Genomic DNA, 20,350 nt, shown 5'->3' with positions numbered 1-20,350 from the left:
CACATGATAAATACTACAACAGCAACAACAACAACAACACAACAGCAACAAACACATTCACAAAAGGCAAAATCATAAAAGACACAACCAAGGGGGAAGTCAACCCAGACCCCATGTCCAAGCTCACCACAGCAGCTGAGGGTCATGACCTGTTAGAAGCTAGCGGGGATGGACGTACTGGATGGCGCTTGGCTGTTTTATTCCCCCCTTCCCTCAGCACACCAAAAGTCTCCCTGCATATACCTCCTTTTCTCTGTCATAAAAACGTCAGCCTCCTAAAGCCAACAGGAACACACAGCCCAATCCCCTGCACTGTCTCTCCCAGTTAGACGCTCTCATCCTATCCCTGTCCCATACCTCGGCCCTCCTCCAGCCTGTGCCGGCGGTTGATCCTCTGTCGTTTCTCCTCCTGGCGGATCTGGATGTGCTCCTCGATGTTGACTCCTGGAGGGGGAGGGACAGGCACAGCTGAAACACACAGGGGTCCGGGCGGATATAGGCAGCACAGATGGGATGCAGGTGTGGGAAGAAGACAGGGCGAGGCAGAGCAGAACAGGACACATACGGATGAATGATGGGCAGACATGAAGGACAAGCCACGACTCCACACAACACAAGGACAAAATGAGACATGAGGAATGAATGGCAGGTGTGCACGATACCGCGTCAGAGCAGACGCAGAAAATACTCTTAACAAGAGCGACATAAGCTGTGTTCTGGCCAGGCTCAAAGCTGCATATAAAGCTAGTTTGCAAAACTCTGGTTAAGTTGGGCTATTTAGGAGCAGACCCAAGACAATAAGCAGCACCACAAAAATAGAAATACCAATAAAGCTGAATACATGTTGCTCCAAAATAAGCAGGATTGTAACAGAACACACTTAACCAGGCAGTCGCTTCTGGCTATAATACACCACTTTAAACAATAGCAATGCATAATGTAAATACTGAATGAATGACAGGCTAAAACAGTGGGAACCCAAAGCCACGAAAGTTAGAGATCAGTGGGCATACCAAGCAGCAGGTCCAGTGGGATCATCTCCTTCACAGCATCAAAAATGCCTCTCTGCCGGGCCTCCTGGCCATCCAGCTCCCTGGCACAGGCCTTACAGCAGCCGCACGCTGAGCAGCCTGACTCCCCAGAGCCACAGCCACAAATACTGACATGAGGAGGAACACACAGCAGCAGAGATATTGACACAACAATATACAACACAGCAAACAAGACACTAGAAAATAAGACAAGGTAAAATAAAAAGCAGAAACGGATGCTCATCAACTGACAGACAGACAAATAAACATCAAAATTAGCTAAATCAACATGTTAGTTGCCAAGCAGCATTTTTCTTCCCTCACGGTGAGGTGACTACTCACCCTCCAGCTACTCTGTCTGGCCGTCCGCTGCTGACACAGCTGGCTCCATAGCCGGTGCAGTCCCCACACACTGTGCAGACCATGCACTGGTCCAACTTCCACTTGTGCATCCCCGGCTGGCACATCATGCTTTTCTCCTCCTTCTCCTCCAGCTCATCTTCCAGGTCCTCATCCATGGCTGTGGCCATGCTCTCCACACCAAAAGCTACAGTGGGAGGACACACACACACACACACACACACACACACACACACACACACACACACACACACACACACACACACACACACACACACACACACACACAGAGCGAGAGAGAGAGAGAGAGAGAGAGAGAGAGAGAGAGAGAGAGAGAGAGAGAGAGAGAGACCGACCAAAGAATAAGTTTGCCATTTCAAAGCTACAATCCTTAAGATTTACATATTAACTTTTTTGATACTTTCTATCAATGGCGGATTTAAGGAAATAGCTAAACCATGGACACTTTCGTAGTTGTTCATTTCAGTTATTACTGTCAAGTCAGAATGTTCTGGGAAAAATGTTCACCATGGCAGCCAAATTAGAAATAAGGCAGATATTGAGTTTGAAGAAGAAGTGAAATTTACAATTTACAATTTCATTTAGGAGACGCTTTTATCCAAAGCGACGTACACTCACTGGCCACTTTATTAGGTATACCTTGCTAGTACCGAGTTGGACCCCCTTTTGCCTTCAGAACTGCCTTAATCCTTCGTGGCATAGATTCAACAAGGTACTGGAAACATTCCTCAGAGAGTTTGGTCCATATTGACATGATAGCATCACGCAGTTGCTGCAGATTTGTCAGCTGCACATCCATGATGGGAATCTCCCGGTCCACCACATCCCAAAGGTGCTCTATTGGATTGAGATCTGGTGACTGTGGAGGCCATTTGAGTACAGTGAACTCATTGTCATGTTCAAGAAACCAGTGTGAGATGATTCAAGCTTTATGACATGGCGCGTTATCCTGCTGGAAGTAGCCATCAGAAGATGGGAACACTGTGGTCATAAAGGGATGGACATGGTCAGCAACAATACTCAGGTAGGCTGTGGCGTTGACACGATGCTCAATTGGTACTAAGGGGCCCAAAGTGTGCCAAGAAAATATCCCCCACACCATTACACCACCACCACCAGCCTGAACCGTTGATACAAGGCAGGATGGATCCATGCTTTCATGTTGTTGACGCCAAATTCTGACCCTACCATCCGAATGTCGCAGCAGAAATCGAGACTCATCAGACCAGGCAACGTTTTTCCAATCTTCTATTGTCCAATTTTGGTGAGCCTGTGCAAATTGTAGCCTCAGTTTCCTGTTCTTAGCTGACAGGAGTGGCACCCGGTGTGGTCTTCTGCTGCTGTAGCCCATCTGCCTCAAGGTTCGACGTGTTGTGCGTTCAGAGATGCTCTTCTGCATACCTCAGTTGTAATGAGTGGTTATTTGAGTTACTGTTGCCTTTCTATCAGCTCGAACCAGTCTGGCCATTCTCCTCTGACCTCTGGCATCAACAAGGCATTTTTGCCCACAGAACTGCCGCTCACTGGATATTTTCTCTTTTTCGGACCATTCTCTGTAAACCCTAGAGATGGTTGTGCGTGAAAATCCCACTAGATCAGCAGTTTCTGAAATACTCAGACCAGCCCGTCTGGCACCAACAACCATGCCACGTTCAAAGTCACTTAAATCACCTTTCTTCCCCATTCTGATGCTCGGTTTGAACTGCAGCAGATCGTCTTGACCATGTCTACATGCCTAAATGCATTGAGTTGCTGCCATGTGATTGGCTGATTAGAAATTTGCGTTAACGAGCAGTTGGACAGGTGTGCCTAATAAAGTGGCCGGTGAGTGTACATCTGAGAGTTAATACGACACAAGCAAGGATCTAGTCAGGAGGCGACAATGCAAGTAAGTGTCAAAAAAACTAGGTTCAAGTCCAATAGGACATAGGTGTCAACAGGCAGTGCATAAAGGCAAAGGTGCATAGAAGCAATTTTTTTTTTTTTTTTATATATATATATCATCAGGTGTGGAGATGTTCGAGACAGAGCTGGGTCTTTAGCTTCTTCTTAAAGATAGACAGGGACTAAGCAGATTGAATGGAGTTTGGTAACTCGTTCCACCACCGGGGAATGACAGAAGAGAAGAGTCTGGCTGGTGACTTAGCGCCCCGTTGTGGCGGAAGTGCCAGGCACCTTTCATTGGCAGAGCATAGTGAGCGGGACTGAGTGTAGACCTGAATGTGGGAGTTAAGGTAGATGGGTGCCATTTTGGTTGCTGTTATGTAAGCAAGCATTAAGGTTTTGAAATTGATGCGGGCAGCAACTGGGAGCCAGTGGAGGGATATGAACAGCGAAGTGAAATGTGCTGTTTTGGGTTGGTTGAAGACCAGATGTGCCGCCGCGTCCTGGATCATTTGCAGAGGTTAGAAAGTGCATGCAGGGAGACCTGCCAGTAAGGAGTTGCAGTAGTCAATGTGTGATATTACAAGAGCCTGTACCAGGAGTTGTGCTGCATGCTCAGACAGGTAGGGTCTAATTTTCCTGATGTTGTACGGGGCAAATTGGCATGACTGATCAATCGAGGCCACGTGAACTTTAAAGGTTAGTTGGTCATCAATCATGACACCCAAGTTTCGGGTAGAAATTGTTGTCTTAACAAGCAGATATGACAGAACAAGCTGGTAGAAGACCTTTACCAACAGATAGTACAACATAAATGAGTAAAACTCGGGCTCCACCAGGTTTTGTTTGTTTGGCAGTAGGGAAAGTGCTAATACAACAGCACTGTTGAGTCTCATTCACTTTGAATGGATCTCTGACATTTAGATTGAGAGAGAGAGAGCGCGAGAGGAGAGACAGAAAGAGAAAAAGAGAACGAGAGAGAGATAGAGACAGAGAGAAAGTGTGTGTGTGTGTGTGTGTGTGTGCCTGTTGGTTATTCCCACACCTTTTCCTGCCTGGCTCATGGCTCCAGTGTCTCGGCCACACTGGCCCTTATTGTTGACCCCAAACGTCCAGACCTCCCCGCTCTTGGTCAGGACACATGTGTGGGCCTTTCCCATGGCAACCTGAGTTACAAAGTGACCTTTCAGGTCTGTCACTTGGCCTGTAGAGAGCAAGAGCAAGTTTGACCAATGGTGAAAAAAAATGCTCCTAACAATGGAAACAAGTGAGAAATAAATACAAATAACTGCAAATTCTAACCACGTTTCTGCCAGTCAGGGCAATGAGACCATCCAAAAGTATTCTAAGAGAATCAAGCGTTTTACCTTTCCCAAGTCTAGAGTTTTTAAATCAGGCCCTGTCCTTGCCTTCATCCCACTCACATGTGCTGTCACTATAGATGGCGTCTTTGCCGAACATGTAGAGCTCTCCATCCTTGGTGACAATGCTGCTGCTTCCATTGTTGCAGGCCGTGTAGACTGCAGTCTTGGTCTCCAGCTTGATCATCTTCTTAGGCTTGTATGGCTTTGGTGGTCTGCGGCTCTTGGCTGCAGGAAAGAATGACAGATACGCACTGTGCAATCACAACAAGGCTGACACTGATAGCGTTTTAAAGAATTACTAGTATTTCACTCCAAGCATCAGCTGAATTTAATAATTGGGAGTGTAATTGTTGGACTGTTCCAATTAGGGCTGTACAATAATTCAATATTATAGTTTTTCATCTTTCAACAGTATTATGTTGGGATGAAATTAAAACGTCATATTGTGATGCATAGTTTTGTCTAAATTAACAAGAATCTGTTAAGAAAAGTTTTTCACAAAATAACATCTGAAATATTTGAGGGAGTATTATTTGAAAACTAGTTTTGGTTCAAGGCGATGAACTCCAGCTGGATTCTTAAACATGGCATGTTTGCATATGTCAGCAGATATGGTGATATCAATATTGCATAAAATTCCCTATGATTATCTTGATAATATTTTCCATATCGCCCAGCACCAGCTCCAGATAGGGAGGGTGTGTCTTACTGGACTCTCCATCCTCCCCTTTGCTGGCGGAGCCCGTGAAGAACACGCTGCCATCTTCAGCCACCAGCAGTGCGTGGGAGCCATCATGACCCACTGAGAACTGGACGATCTTCGGGGACTTGGTGACAGGAAGCTCCACCCATTTACCAGCTGATGGGCCTCCCTGTTTTATGCCCAGGCTCTGATACTTCCCTGTGTAGTAGATCTAGGAGAAGAGGAGGAGGAGGGAGAGAGGGGGGCAGAAAACAGGGAGAAAATGCACAAATTCAAAATTCACCATTAATTAAGGAAAAATCAATTAATGATTGCAAATGAATGAGAACTGGAGATCTTCTGAATCCACTAAAGAGATGAAAGGGTCTATGTGTAGAAACCGGCTAGAAGTATAAATTGACTAGTGAATATCACAATATGACTGGTATACATCTGCAGGGGTTGATGAATGGTTCCGATTGAAACAAAGTAAAGGACTCACAAGACATACACACACATTCCTGCATTGAGAAACACAGGAGCCGAGCCAGCACAGTGGTTTCGTTTTTTTGGATTTTTTCTCCCCAACTGTACTTGGCCAATTACCCTATTTTCTGAGTCGTCCCGGTCGCTGCTCCACCCCCTCTGCCGATCCAGGGAGGGCTGCAGACTACCACACATCTCCTCTGATACATGTGGAGTTGCCAGCCGCTTCCTTTCACCTGACAGTGAGGAGTTTCACCAGGAGGACGTAGCGTGTGGGAAGATCACGCTATTCCCCCCAGTCTCCCTCCCCGAACAGGCATCCCGACCGACCAGAGGAGGCACTAGTGCAGTGGCCAGGACACATACCCACACCCAGCTTCCCACCCGCAGACAGGGCCAATTGTGTCTGCAGGGACGCCCGACCAAGCCGGAGGCAACACGGAGATTTACGTGTTGTTAGGCAACAGAATAGACCGCCACGCTACCCGGACGCCCCTGGCTGAGTGGTTTTGTTGATGTCTGATACCCTGTCTCCCAAAAGACTTGGCTCATACTCAGTCCTCAGAGAGTTTTGCAGCAATGTCAGTAAAGAAAAATCAACAAGCAATATCTACCGAAGGCTCAAAAATGTCTGGTGTCAGTTGATGCGCTATGTATCATATGTATCGTATGTATCATGTATACAGCTACCCTTCTATTGGAATTAGTCTAATTTGCTTTGTTGTCTTTATAGGCCAGGATTCAAGTAGATCAACACATGACAACTTTTAAACAATTGCTACAGTTGATCTCTTGGTGATATCACAGAGACGGTCTCATAAAACAAAGTATTATGAGAGACAGAAAAATAAATAAATCCCCAACAGTAACTCTCCTGTCAGATCACAATTAGATGACACATCAAACAGCCCGAGGCCACAGGGACTATTATGTAGCAGCAGCGAGAGGGAGGACAAGCAGAAAAGCACAATCATTCCAGTCTCAACAATCTCTCACTGTCAGCGTGCCACTGAGCCCATGTGTGGTTTAAATCACCCTTTCATAGAGAGGGGACGCTACGTGATGATGCATCTCCAAAAGCTGCTCATGAGGCTTGGCGTGCAATTACCACTCAAATCATCTGATAGTGACATAAGGCTGCACAATTAATCGCATATCAATGGCAATTTTGACACTGGCTTCCACAATTCATTGATTGTGGCGACTATTCCTGCCAGGTTTAGTTTGCTCTGGAGGAAAGAAAATCTCATTACATTTATTTATAGGTGTACAAAATACATTATGAATGTGAAGGCAGTTTTTTTGTTGATTTAAAATGCTCAATAAAACAATTAAATGTGATCGCAATATTAAACAAAATAATTATCATTTGAACCATAATCATGCAGCCCTACATCGACATAACCGCCAACTGCTAACTCTCTATATTGTGTATACAATGTATGAATTCATGTGTACATAGTGTATGTAGGTCTGTAGTGTTGTTTTTTGTTTTTGGCGGGGGGGGTGTGTCCTTGTGTCCTTTGTGTTAAGGCAGACACAGCCAGAGCACAAGAATTTCATTGTATTCCAAGACATGATGACAAAGTTGAACTCGAACATGCATGGAGGACAGAGGACCAGGCGCAGCGAAGGCCTTTTCCCTCGTCTCATAAGACAACCACAGTCCTGGAGCACAGCTACATTCTCCAGTCCAGGTGGCCAGCGAACTTTGTGCCGAGTCGCAGGTCAAACGCTCCCTATTTTTACCCGTGCAGTCAGTCTGGGTGAGGGTAATCTGTAGATAAAGCCTGCTGCGAGATTAGGCCTCTGCACAGACAATGTGCCATGCAGAAGGCTGGCCTGTGGCTGCTATCTGCCTAGGACACAAACGGCACCACACCCGTTCACCCAAAGTACACAGAATTACACACCCTCACACACAACTGGACTACCTACATGATTAGAATACTTTTCACAGTAAGGCACTATGTAATCCTTTTCAAGCTTTGTATCTTTAAACACACACTCACCTGTTTGACTCTGCTGCAAAAGTTCCCACAGTCAAACACTGAGACATGTAGTATGCACAAGTGTATCGCTGCAACAGCCTTTCCCATAAAGTCACAAACACACATTATAAATCACTTCTGTCCGGGTGGCCTGGCGGTCTATTCCGTTGCCTACCAACGCGGGGATTGCTGGTTCGAATCCCCACATTACCTCCAGCTTGGTTGGGCATCCCCACAGACACAATTGGCCGTGTCTGCGGGTGGGAAGCCGGATGTGGGTAAGTGTCCTGGTCGCTGCACTACCGCCTCCTCTGGTTGGTCGGGGCGCCTGTTCAGGGGGGAGGGGGAACTGGGGGGGAATAGCGTGATCCTTCCGCACGCTATTCCCCCTGGTGAGACTCCTCACTGTCAGGTGAAAAGAAGCGGCTGACGACTCCACATGTATTGGAGGAGGCATGTAGTAGTCTGCAGCCCCCCCCCTGGATCGGCAGAGGAGGTGGAGGACTCAGAGTGGGGTGATTGGCCAGGTCCAATTGGGGAGAAAAGGGGGGGGGATACAGATGTTTCCTCCAGGGCAGCCCTTGTCTCTTTCACAAGGTATTAACAATGTACTATGGGGTAGTACCTACCATTCCAATTATTTCAGCCTTCAAGCCCCTTCATGACTTTGGCTGAAGGGGAGAGGTATTTACAGGAAAGGGGAGAAGTATTTACAAGACACACAGTATTCTCTTTGTCAACCAGGGTGCTTTCAAGCACACCAACGCACTGTCCTCATTTACTACAGGAGACATACCTCGTTACAATGATGTAAACTGATCAGCAACAAAAAGGGTAATTACTGAAGCCACTATCACTTAAAAACAAATTAGCATTTAAAATGAGAACGAGCCTGTGTTTCCCAAACAGGTAGGCCCCTGAGCGGTGTTTAAACACACTTTACTATCACCTTATCTTGGGACAAAATCAAAGCAGTTAACTCTAAACAGATGTTGGGAATTGGGAGAATGTTAACTATGACAGATGGACTGAATTTAGCTGGTGGGCAGCAGCAAGGAGAAACACACACAAAATCATTATTAATTTAGAGCCCCCTCAACCAAACACACACACTCATACACACACACACACACACACACACACACACACACACACACACACACACACACATACACGTGTGCACACCCTCTAAAGCAATTGGCCAGTCATTATCGAAACCAACGCTCTCCGAGCCCAGCTGTTGAAGTCGCTCCAGGTGAGGAAAATGCACATTAACAAATTTGTATGCGGGCTCTTGCAACAACAAACATCTGCTCGCATAAAAATATCAGTAACGCCCACCATGGTCTTGTATTTTTGGTTTGAAATTTACACGCACAGATCAAGAAGGTGGTTTTTCACTCTCACCTTTCCTGAGGCAGTTTTCATGAGAGCAAACTCCCTGCCTGCTCCAAGCAGCGCTGCCTCTTCATCAAACCCAGTACCTGAGAGAACAACACACAGTTTAGAGCCACAGAGATAGCGGTACTGGCAAGATGCACTTCTTTCCTATTTGTGACAGTACCACTGATGTATGACAGTATCATTTTCTTACATACATTTCAAACAGCAGGTGTTATGTCCCCAAGGCACATACATGCAGGCAACAGCAAATAAATCAACAGCAAATGTGTCAGACCAAATGGTGACTCACTGATTATGTGTAGGTCCTTCTCCAGGTCGAACAGAGAGATGCCACAGGCGTGCAGACATTTCCTCGCCAGCTTCAGCTGCAGCTCTTGCTGCAGGGCCGGGTCTGAGCTGGTGGCGTAGATCCGTACCACGAAACCATCCTGCAGGAATTGGGGACAACGGGATAAACAGTTTGAGGAGAGAGAGAGATCCAAGGCCCTCTTCAAGATCAAAACTAATATGCCGACATTGCATGGCTGCTTTAACCGAACATATTCTAAATTATTCCTAAAAAAATTTTTTTTAAAGTTTAAGTGCTTGAGGTAGAATTTGATACAAGCGCTATCCCGCTATCCACTTAACCCTACTGACTGTGGCAACAGAAGTGGCGCAGCGATCCCATGATGACCATGGGACTTTTGAAACGATGCTTTTAACACAGTCTCTCACCTCCACTCCACACACACTTACTTTTAAACAGCAACACTACAAACACAAACATACAACACTTAGGTGTGGGGTCACGGGTGTGGTTAAGATTGTAGATTTGGCCCAGAACAGGGGTTAAAGCTGGGGCTACGGTCGGATCAGTTTACCAGGATTAAGACTTGGTCTATCTGCTGGGGGTCCAAGCTGAGTGAATGGTCAAGCTTATGTACTGGGGAATGGGCCTGTCTATTTAATATGTTCAGACGTTTGTAATGAGTGCATGTCTGGTTTAAAATCAGTAACAGGAGGGCATCCGGGTGGCGTAGCAGTCTATTCCGTTGCCTACCAACACAGGGATCGTCGGTTCGAAACCCCGTGTTACCTCTGGCTTGGTCGGGCATCTCTACAGACACAATTGGCCGTGTCTGTGGGAGGGAAGCCGGTTGTTGGTATGTGTCCTGGTCGCTACATTAGCACCTCTTCTGGTCAGTCCGGGCGCCTGTTCAGGGGGGAGGGGGAACTGAGGGGAATAGCGTGATCCTCCCACATGCTACGTCCCCCTAGTGAAACTCCTCACTGTCAGGTGAAAAGAAGCGGCTGGCAACTCCACATGTATCGGAGGAGACATGTGGTAGTCTGCAGCCCTCCCCGGATCAGCAGAGGGGGTGGAGCAGCGACCAGGACAGCTCGAACGAGTGGGATAATTGCCCAGGTACAATTGGGGAGAAAAGGGGGATTTTCAAAAAAGATCAGTAAGAGGACATTTCAAGCTGGCAGTGCTTTCTCTCCCGACAACACTGCGGGCCTGACTGCACTGCTGAGGACTCCTGGGGATATTTCTAAGAGGGATGCTTAATAAGAGAAGGTTTGAGACAAAGGCAGAGGAAAGAGAGGAAATGAAGAGAGATACATCTCATCATCTCATCTCATCACCAGCCTCTTCTCCGGGGTCGGGTCGCGGTGGCAGCAAGCTAAGTAGGGCACTCCAGATGTCTCTCTCCCCAGCAATGCCCTCCAGCTCCTCCTGGAGGATGCCAAGACGTTCCCAGGCCAGACTGGACATGTAGTCCCTCCAGCGAGTTCTGGGTCTACCCTGGAGTCTCCTCCCAGTTGGACATACCCGGAAAACCTCCAAAGGAAGGCACCCAGGTGGCATCCTAATCAGATGCCTGAACCACCTCAACTGGCTTCTTTCAATGTGAAGGAGCAGCGGCTCTACTCCAAGCCGTCTGAGCTCCTCACCTTATCTCTAAGGCTCAGCCCAGACACCCTACAGAGGAAACTCATTTCATTCACTTGTATCCGCAATCTCACCCTTTTGGTCACTACCCAAAGCTCATGACCATAGGTGAGGGTTGGAACAAAGATTGACTGGTAAATTGAGAGCTTTACCTTCTGTCTCAGCTCCCTCTTCACCACAACAGTCCGGTACAATGTCCGCATTACTGCTGATGCTGCACCAGTCCGCTCCACCCTACCCTCACTCGTGAACAAGACCCCGAGACACTTGAACGCCTTCACTTGAGGCAACAACTCATCCCCAACCCGAAGGGAGCAATCCACCATTTTCCGGTAGAGAACCATGGCCTCAGACTTGGAGGTGCTGACTCTCATCCCGGCCATTTCACACTCAGCTGCAAACCGCCCCAGTGCATGCTGGAGGTCGCCTTCTGATGAAGAGAGAGATAAAAGGGGATGATATATAGAGGTGGGGCTGGTGGGGATGACACAGAGTCCTGCATTGCGTATCAACTCCTGCTGAGAAGAACACATGTGTCTCTCCTTTCATTAACACTATTCTCCCCTCTAGTCACTGTCCACCTCATCTCTGTTCTCCCCTCAGCTTTCCTTTCCCCTGGCATTTTACAGACTTCCTACGATTTACCCACATCCTCTGTTCTACCCAGCACATAATACATATAAATGTGTGTGCGTGCTCCCCCTATCCACACACCCTCTGTCTTTTCTTGCATCCAGCCTCTCATTAAGCCTTGCAATTGCTGCCCAGGAGAAGGGCTGCCTGCAGAGGATACGTATGGATTTCACATCCACCCCACCCCCACACATACTACCAAGTACTTATGCAGATAACCACCGTCAGTGGGATTAAGCCTCTTAAGAATGTCCGTATGTGGTAACAGCCCCACCCCCTTCCAACACACACACACTCGCGTGCACACACACACACAGGGGCACGGTCATGCCACTCTCCTCTGTGGCACAACTGGCACTCAGCTGAGGGTCCCTCCACAATGAAGTCAGTCTGTGGCCCCTAAACAGAGGAAGTGACACATGCATCTGCGGGGAAGTCAAGAGGAATAACTCACATAACTCACCTCATATCTTATCAGGGAGCAAACAAGAGAGAGTGGGAGGTCGCAGATTGCTCACACAGGAGAAAAAATAAATTCAAGAAAAAAAGATTGCTACTCTCGGTAGCTGCCACACAAGAGGCAGGGGAGGGGCCTAACCTCACCAGAGCACAAACGCATATTCACAGGAACAAGATGGTGGGTGACAAGTTTCACTCCCTATTCAATCGGACTGTCGCCAAAGCCATCAAAAACCTGGCCATGTCATCTCGTAGCGCCGCCCACATCCCAAGTCCTCTGGAGTGGGAGCAGGCTGATGACAAGCTTGCACAAGTGTGTTTTTTTTAACCCCTGAACTCATGCTGGAGGATCCCCACAGTTTTTTGATCCTATGAAATTATTAAATGACACTGGCGCTAGGTATCACAAAGACATCCTGTCACTTCTGACACACACACACAAACACACACACGTATGCATACACTTCTACAGCACACAGGGCCAGCTGGATACAGCCAGCCAGTTATCTGGTAACAAACTGACCGGCTGGAAGCGCCCTTCACAGCACTGTGATATATTGATTCAATTAAGAGTGTCAATTTGAAGATTTTGCTTATGCGAGTGATCAATAAGATCATGATTAACACTTTACTCCCAAATGTTTTCTTGCAATTTGAGTACATGCATTTTACTCCTTTGACCTCCCTAACACAAATTTTATGCCCTTTCTGATTTTATGTTGGTTAGGTTAGCGAAATGTTGGGTTTTATACTCGGTGATCAGTGGAACACAGCATAGTCAGAATTCATACAAACTCTTCAATTAGACCTATTTACACATTTAAAATCATAAAATAACAGTAACATATGCAACACTGAAGAATGAGATATGGTTCGAATTTACTTTACCTGAAGTTGATTTCACAACATGTACTTGTTTTTTATAATCTGCTTGTAATTTAAATTTTTCTAAATGTATTTGTCTTTTGTTTGTGTTTTCAAATGTGTAATTTTTCAATTGTGATTTTGTATCTGTGCTTTCTAATTGCTGCTACTTATCTTGGCCAGGTCTCCCTTGAAAAAAGAGGTTTGTAATCTCAACGGGATCCCCCTGGTTAAATAAATACTTCATCATAACTATTACTATTGTTCACGTAACATGTTTGAACTTATAATAATACAAACACTGCCACTGGCAAACCCATCTGAGGGAGGCTCATTTATTTATGACAAACAGAAGCCAGGACATGGAAACTATACACCATGTAGAATCCAACACTTTAAAATAACAAAAAGTAAAATAAAATATATCATCTCTGAACATTTTTTAACAGGGTGACATTCGTCAATAATGTTAAATTTTAACAGTACAGTGCAAAACGTACTAGAGCAGTGCATACTGCAAAGTACTATCAGTAACAACAATGTACATATTTCACAGCCTCATAACACAAGTTTCAACAATTTTTGGGGGGGGAGATTTTTTTTCCTCCCTTTTTCTCCCCAGTTGTACTTGGCCATGAAAACACTTGAAGCAGTCAAAGTGGAGAGGCGCATCACACTTCTCACATTCATATACGGTGCTGCTGTCACAACATCTGCATCTGTGGAAACGGTTCCAATCTCACAGGCCAGTGAGATTGACCATCACGTCTTGCAGAATCCTGAGTGACAGTTATTGCAATTGAAGATCTTCTGCCATGGCCAAGAGGTAGTTTTCCATATCTTTTTAGGAGACACACGGACACAGATCGCTGAAAGGCCAGGAGGTCACATTCCTTACCAACAACATCTCTGAAGAACAGCCAGCTATTCACCACCGCACTGTGAAGGGACCAAGAAAGGATTGGCCACCACCACTTCTTTAATCTTATTGTAGCCCTGTATTTTGAGACCTGAAGATCATGTAGATCCACACCCCCCACGTTTTGGTTGTATGTGAGGATATACATGGGCTGTGGAATGTCGTCGTAGGCTTTTTTCTCTTTGTTCCACCTTTTTACAGGCACCTCAGAATATTTCTCAGCAGCATTGGTTGCCATGGTTACAATACTGTTATCCTTCCACCACACCAGTACCTCTTCCCCTGTGTAAGGACCTCAGAACTTCCATAAGGCGTTTTTTTGGAAATTCTTCACTTCTGTGAAAGGGACATCACGTAGGCGGCACTGTCTCAAGAGTGCCAAGACATCCATAGCCTTGTTTTGTTGTTTCATCAAGGAGGCTAAGTGAGGTGAAAACGTTGTCATGTACAAAGTTACACCCTGGAAGAACGTCCGCTTGTTCGGCTAGACCAAGGACTACACTTGGGCCCTTGTCCTAGGCCAGTTTCAGGGAGATGTGTGCGCACTTCGCAATAGGGCTCCACCATGATACATGTACCCTGTAGGTCAGGGGTACCCAACCAGTCAATTGTGATCGACCAGTCGTTCGCAAGCTGATTGCCATTCGATCGTGAGATGATTATAATGGAGATAGATTTTGAAAAAATAAATACATTTTTTTTAAAAAAACATCGGCAGTCCCTTGTGCTCACATCTTGATTGACATCGAATCTGACTAACCGTTAAGAGGCAAGGTCTGCATTAGTCCTCTATTAGTCAGATTCAACATCAATCAAGCTATTATTGGCGAATTATCTCACTTGCAAGCTCTAACGTATAAAGCCGTAACCTTACATTCACTGTCAGTGTCAAAGTGGAGAAGAGGAGACGAGAGCCGTGACTAACGTTAACAAGATCGACTTCTCTTGAATTTTCTTTTGAGTTCGGAGACGACAAACAACAAAAATGGCAGAAACCAAAAAAGATCGAAAACTTGTCATTTCCACAATGAATGGCAGGAAGATTTTTTTTTTGTTTATTCCAACGCAAAATCCATCTGTCTGATCTGCAATGCTAGTGTGGCTATACTGAAGAAGGGTAAATTGGAGCGGCATTTTAAAATGGTGCACAAAAGCTATGATACAGATTTCCCAGTGAAAAAAGCTCTACGAACCAGAAATTACAGGAACTGAAGTCTCAATTAGCAGCGCAACAGTCAATTCTACGAGACCCAATACCAAGGGTAAGGCTGCAATGATAGCATTGTATCGCGTCAGCCATGTTCTTGCCAAGCAATGATAGCATTGTATCGCGTCAGCCATGTTCTTGCCAAGCATAAGAAATCTTTCAAAGAAGGCGAAATTGTGAAAGAGGCGTTTGCTGTGGCTGCGGATGCACTCCAGTGATTTCAAGAATAAAACGGACATTGTGAATGCCATTAAAGACGTTCAACTATTCCGGAATACTGTTACACGGCACTGTGAGGAAATGGCCGAGAATCTTCACAAGCAACTGAAGGACTTTGATGCATGTAAGTGTTTTTCCCTCCAGTTCGACGACTCAACCGATATGGTAGGCATGGCACAGTTATGCATTTTCATTAGAATGGCCTTTGACGACATGAGCGCAAAAGAAGAGCTGCTCACTATTTTGCCACTTAAAGGACAGACTAGAGGTGAAGATATTTTTCAAGCATTCATGGGATTCATTAACCTGAATAAACTGCCCCTTTTAAAACTCATCTCCATTACAACTGATGGCACACCTGCTATGGTAGGCCGTACTAATGGGTTCGTTAGATTGTGCAAGCAAAGTGATTCTTTCCTGGACTTCCTTAATTACCATTGTGTAATTCACCAACAAGCACTGTGTGGGAAGATCTTAAACATAAAAGAAGTGATGGATATTGCTATGAAGATTGTGTGCTCGGTTAGGGCAAGAAGCCTACAGAGGAAGCTATTTCACGCACACATGGAGGAGACAGGCGCAGAACACACAGCCCTGTTGGTGCACATGGATGTAAGGTGGCTGAGCAGAGGTAAATTTTTGGAGCGATTCAGTGAGTTGTTGCCTGAAATCAAAGATTTTCTCAAGCTCGCTAAACATGCCGAATATACACAGCTAGAGGACAACAAGTGGCTTTTGGATTTGGCATTCCTAACCGATCTCATGTGCTGCATGAGCTGAATTAAAACTACAGGGAAAGGATAAATATGTAATAAACATAATCAGCTCACTAAATGCATTTAAAAGCAAGTTCAAAATGCTGTCAAGTAGGCTGCAATGCAGCGACCTGCAAAACTTTGTTCACACGCAGGCAAAACTTAAATGTCAGGGCAACGACACAGCACAGCATGATAATGCACATTATGAGGCGCAAGTTCAGAACATCTTGTCAGAGTTTGATAAGCGCTTTACTGACTTTGCATCCATTGAACCTGTTGCCAGCTATCTGTGTTTTCCATTTGGAAGTATTGATGTGGATGACATTGCCTCCAAAGTGGCATCACTGTTTCACCTGGACAGCCCTGCTGTGGAGAATGAGCTCCTCATACTTCAAACTGACATTGAGATTAAATCCAGGGCAACACAAGGGATGAAGGGAGCGTTCTGGGAGCTACTGCTGCAGGAAAAGTACCCCAACCTCAGGAGATGTGCCATGAACTTTACAGCACTTTTTCGATTAACCTATCTGTGTGAGTCTGCTTTTTCTCACATGAAGATCATCAAGTCGAAGTACAGATCCACAATGACAGATGACCACCTTGTGGCCTGCCTAAGGCTTGCAACCAGCTGCTACAACCCTGACTATGAGAAACTAGCCTCCTCCTCCCAGTGCCAGCGGTCCCACCAAGGTAGAGAACGACATTTGGTTCTACTTTTCGAACACAGAGAACTATACTGTATACTGCCTGTATTATTTTGTTTGTCGTGTGTATTGAATGGGTATTACAGTAATACGGTTCCATATCTGGGCTGGTAGATCTCAGATGGCTGACAAATGTAAAAGTAGATCTTGGTTCAAAAAAGGTTGGGCACCCCTGTTTAGGTGATGCAAGGCTCCACAATTTCTACCCAAACCGGATTGATTTGCCCCTGATGAATTGCTTGCAACCATGCCTGCCATAATAAGATATCATGCTTTCGTCAACCGATAACCATTTTGAGTTATGGCATCGTTTTGTAAGACTCATTCAGTGCACTGAAGATGGGCCGTACTTTGTAGAAAGGGTCGTTGTTGGCCCTTGAGTTATCTACCAGATGGATTGAGGCAATTATCTCATCAAAGCAATTCCTTCTCATTGCATTTGAGATGGCTTCATTGTAGATAGACATCAGGGTCATATGACCAAAACATGTGCCACCACCACACAGGACTGTAGCTTGATGTGATAAGAACCCCATAGCAAGTCAGCAACTCATCCACAGTCAGATCAAGTATCTTCCCTTTGGTTTGCATTGAATAGATGTTTGACATCTCAACAGCAAGCTCCCTCAGAGTAGGAGGGTACATCAACAGGAACAAATCAACTGGATCAGGTTTAGTTTGGTTTATGCACTCTGCTGCAGTTGGGCCATAAGTCACGAAATCTGGAATCTTGGACACAGCTGGTCATTTCAATCTTTTAAAAACCCTGTACCTACTTTGGATATTTTGAAGTGATGCTTCCCGTTTTGTTTTGTTTTTTGTGGTGTCGTGGGGTCTTGTTTTCCTCAGGGCATCTCCTTCTTGGGCTGGTAACTGTGGGAGACTCGTCAAGATATGGCAGAGGTGCTGAGTTTGCTTCAACACCGACTACTGCAGGAGTGGGAGGTGGGGGGATGGGGCACACCAATTGGTTTTCATAGATATTTGACTCATCCTCCAGATAGTTCACCTCTGCATCACGATTCAATAGTCCACCTGGTAAATGGCTCATTTCATCCTGGTACTCCCCATCTGAGCCATTGCTGTCACAATCACTTTCAATTGCCTCTTTTTCAAGTGTAGGAATTATGGTGATGCCGCACACAGCATTTGGAGTGTTACGTAGCTCTAGGAGGTCCAACACATCTGGTAGTTTTAAACTGTGTAAGAAAAAACAAATGATAACTAGGATTAAAAGCCAAAACCTGTGTTTTGAATTGAAACAGTATTATACCACCAGTCACAATTGTGACTGTTAACAAATTTATACCTCTTACAAGCAAAATATATATGCAGGAGTATAATTCTTAAAATATATCAGTAGTAGAGCGTTTAAAGAATATATATAAAAAATATGATAGTTCTGTTAATTAAGGTGTTTTACTTACTTCCTTTTGTAGAAGTTTGAGGAAGACATCTTCTTCCAGAGGCGCAAGCAGGAAGTAAATTTATCTGGTCATGTGACCTTTCACACTAGTCACATGACTAGCCACACGATAAATTTTAATCAACACAATCTATTTTCATTTAAAAGTTGAATTTCTTGCTCAAAACCAACAATACTTTTAGAGTTTTTTTTATATACTTTTTTTAATATACTTTTTTGACATTTCCAGAAATTAAAAAAAAAAAAACACGCGGTCACAATTGTGACCGGTGGGATTACATGGGTTAAGATGATGAAGAAACCTACATCTTTGCAGGCTGCAATCTGGTTGATGTACTCTCCGTCTGTGAAGATGATGTTCTGTCCATCAGCATGTTGGCCTGTTGCGAGGATTGAAGTGAATTAATAAATTTAATATTCGGGTTGTTGGGAGTTTTAATCCCATCAGTTGTTTTCTATTTAATTTAATTCATCTTTTTTTGTGGACCCCCCCCTTTCCCCCCAGTTGTATCCAGCAAATTACCCCACTCTTCTCAGCCATCCCGGTCGCTGCTCCACCCCCTCTGCCGATCTGGGGAGGGCTGCAGACTACCACATGCCTCCTCCGATACACGTGGAGTCGCCAGCCGCTTCTTTTCACCTGACAGTGAGGAGTTTCACCAGGGGGATGTAGCGCATGGGAGGATCACGTTATTCCCGCCAGTTCCCCTTCCCCCTCCAAACAGGCACCCCAACCAAACAGAGAAGGAGCTAGTGCAGCGACCAAGACACATGCCCACATCCGGTTTCCCACCCGCAGACACAGCCAATTGTGTCTGTAGGGACGCCCGACCAAGCCGGAGGTAACAGGGGATTCAAACCGGTGATCCCCGTGTTGGTAGGCAATGGAATAGAGCGCCACGCCAACCGGATGCCCTAATTCATCTTCTTTTTTCTTTTTTTTTTTTCTTTTTTTTACGGTAAATTTTGAGCATTAAATTTGTTTTATTGGTACCTGGCATGGCGATGGCTCCATCATGCTCCAGAGTCTCTGGGTTGATCTTGATGGCTGACATACTGTGGTTACTGGTGTCCCGGTATAACAGGTAACCCTGAGGAAAGAGAGCCAAATGCTATCACCAGTTTAGAATTAGCAAAGCCTACTGATGTGTCCTACAGCTGAGGTGTGTATTATATTTGGAAACTCCCTCAAACATGAGGGGTTTCACCAAGTGTCTGTACTTCTAGTCATCTCTGTTGCTATTAGTCCATTTGTCCAATTGTCATCTAAAACATTCCCTTTTAGATTGTCTTGACCTGCCTTACAGTTACATGAGCTCCTTAAAACACTTATTCTCTATGAGAAGTACTTCAGCAGAAATATATTCCATTCTTCTACTGTTCATATCTTACATTAGAACAAGAAATGATATTCATCCTCATTGCAATTATCACTATACTCTCATTCCTACTTAGGCCCTTGTATCTTTGTTATTTTAGCATTAATGACACTAAAATTGTAAATAGCTTGTCTACAATTTCACAGAAAATTGAATCAGTTCATCTGGACACAACGTTTATTGGGAGATACGATTCATCACTCATCTAAGTAACCTCTTCAGTCCCGACTGACTGCAGGTATCCCCACCCTTATAAACAATACAGTTGCATAACGACCGAAAACAACGATCAGTTTCATATGCAAATTACCGTGACCATTAACTAGAGTTACAATGACCATGTGTACTATTCACAGAGGATTGAGGAATAGTTACAATCACAGCATTGTAAGATGGTGACAGATGTACTCTTAGACCCCCCCCCCCTCAGTTCAGGGATGGTCATTCCGTCTTCACATAGATGGCCTCTTTGACTCCCCATTCAAATCAGCGTTCCTCCTTATCAAGGATGTGCACATCCTCATCCTTGAAAGAGTGGCCACTGGCCTGTAGATGGGTGTAGACTGTGGAGTCCTGGCCTGACACGTTAACTTTCCTGTGTTGTGCCATCCTCTTGGCCAGCG

At 45.3% G+C, this 20,350-nt stretch overlaps 1 protein-coding gene across 1 annotated transcript in view; it reads right to left on the bottom strand.

Moving 5' to 3' along the window:
- Positions 1-20,350, bottom strand: part of mycbp2 (MYC binding protein 2) — a 115,438-nt gene that overhangs the window by 70,465 nt on the left and 24,623 nt on the right. Inside the window, exons 8-17 of the mRNA XM_056289065.1 lie at positions 19,343-19,439; positions 18,655-18,728; positions 9,513-9,651; positions 9,227-9,303; positions 5,370-5,574; positions 4,721-4,885; positions 4,342-4,500; positions 1,374-1,578; positions 1,014-1,159; positions 358-444 (exon numbers count right to left, since the gene is read on the bottom strand). Coding sequence (XP_056145040.1) covers positions 358-444; positions 1,014-1,159; positions 1,374-1,578; positions 4,342-4,500; positions 4,721-4,885; positions 5,370-5,574; positions 9,227-9,303; positions 9,513-9,651; positions 18,655-18,728; positions 19,343-19,439 — 1,354 coding nt within the window. The remainder of the gene's footprint in view (positions 1-357; positions 445-1,013; positions 1,160-1,373; positions 1,579-4,341; positions 4,501-4,720; positions 4,886-5,369; positions 5,575-9,226; positions 9,304-9,512; positions 9,652-18,654; positions 18,729-19,342; positions 19,440-20,350) is intronic.

Source organism: Lampris incognitus, chromosome 11 (genome assembly GCF_029633865.1).
Source record: "Lampris incognitus isolate fLamInc1 chromosome 11, fLamInc1.hap2, whole genome shotgun sequence".
Lineage (NCBI taxonomy): Eukaryota > Metazoa > Chordata > Actinopteri > Lampriformes > Lampridae > Lampris > Lampris incognitus.
Note: the sequence above shows the minus strand (reverse complement) of the source record. Positions and strands in the feature narration are given on the sequence as shown.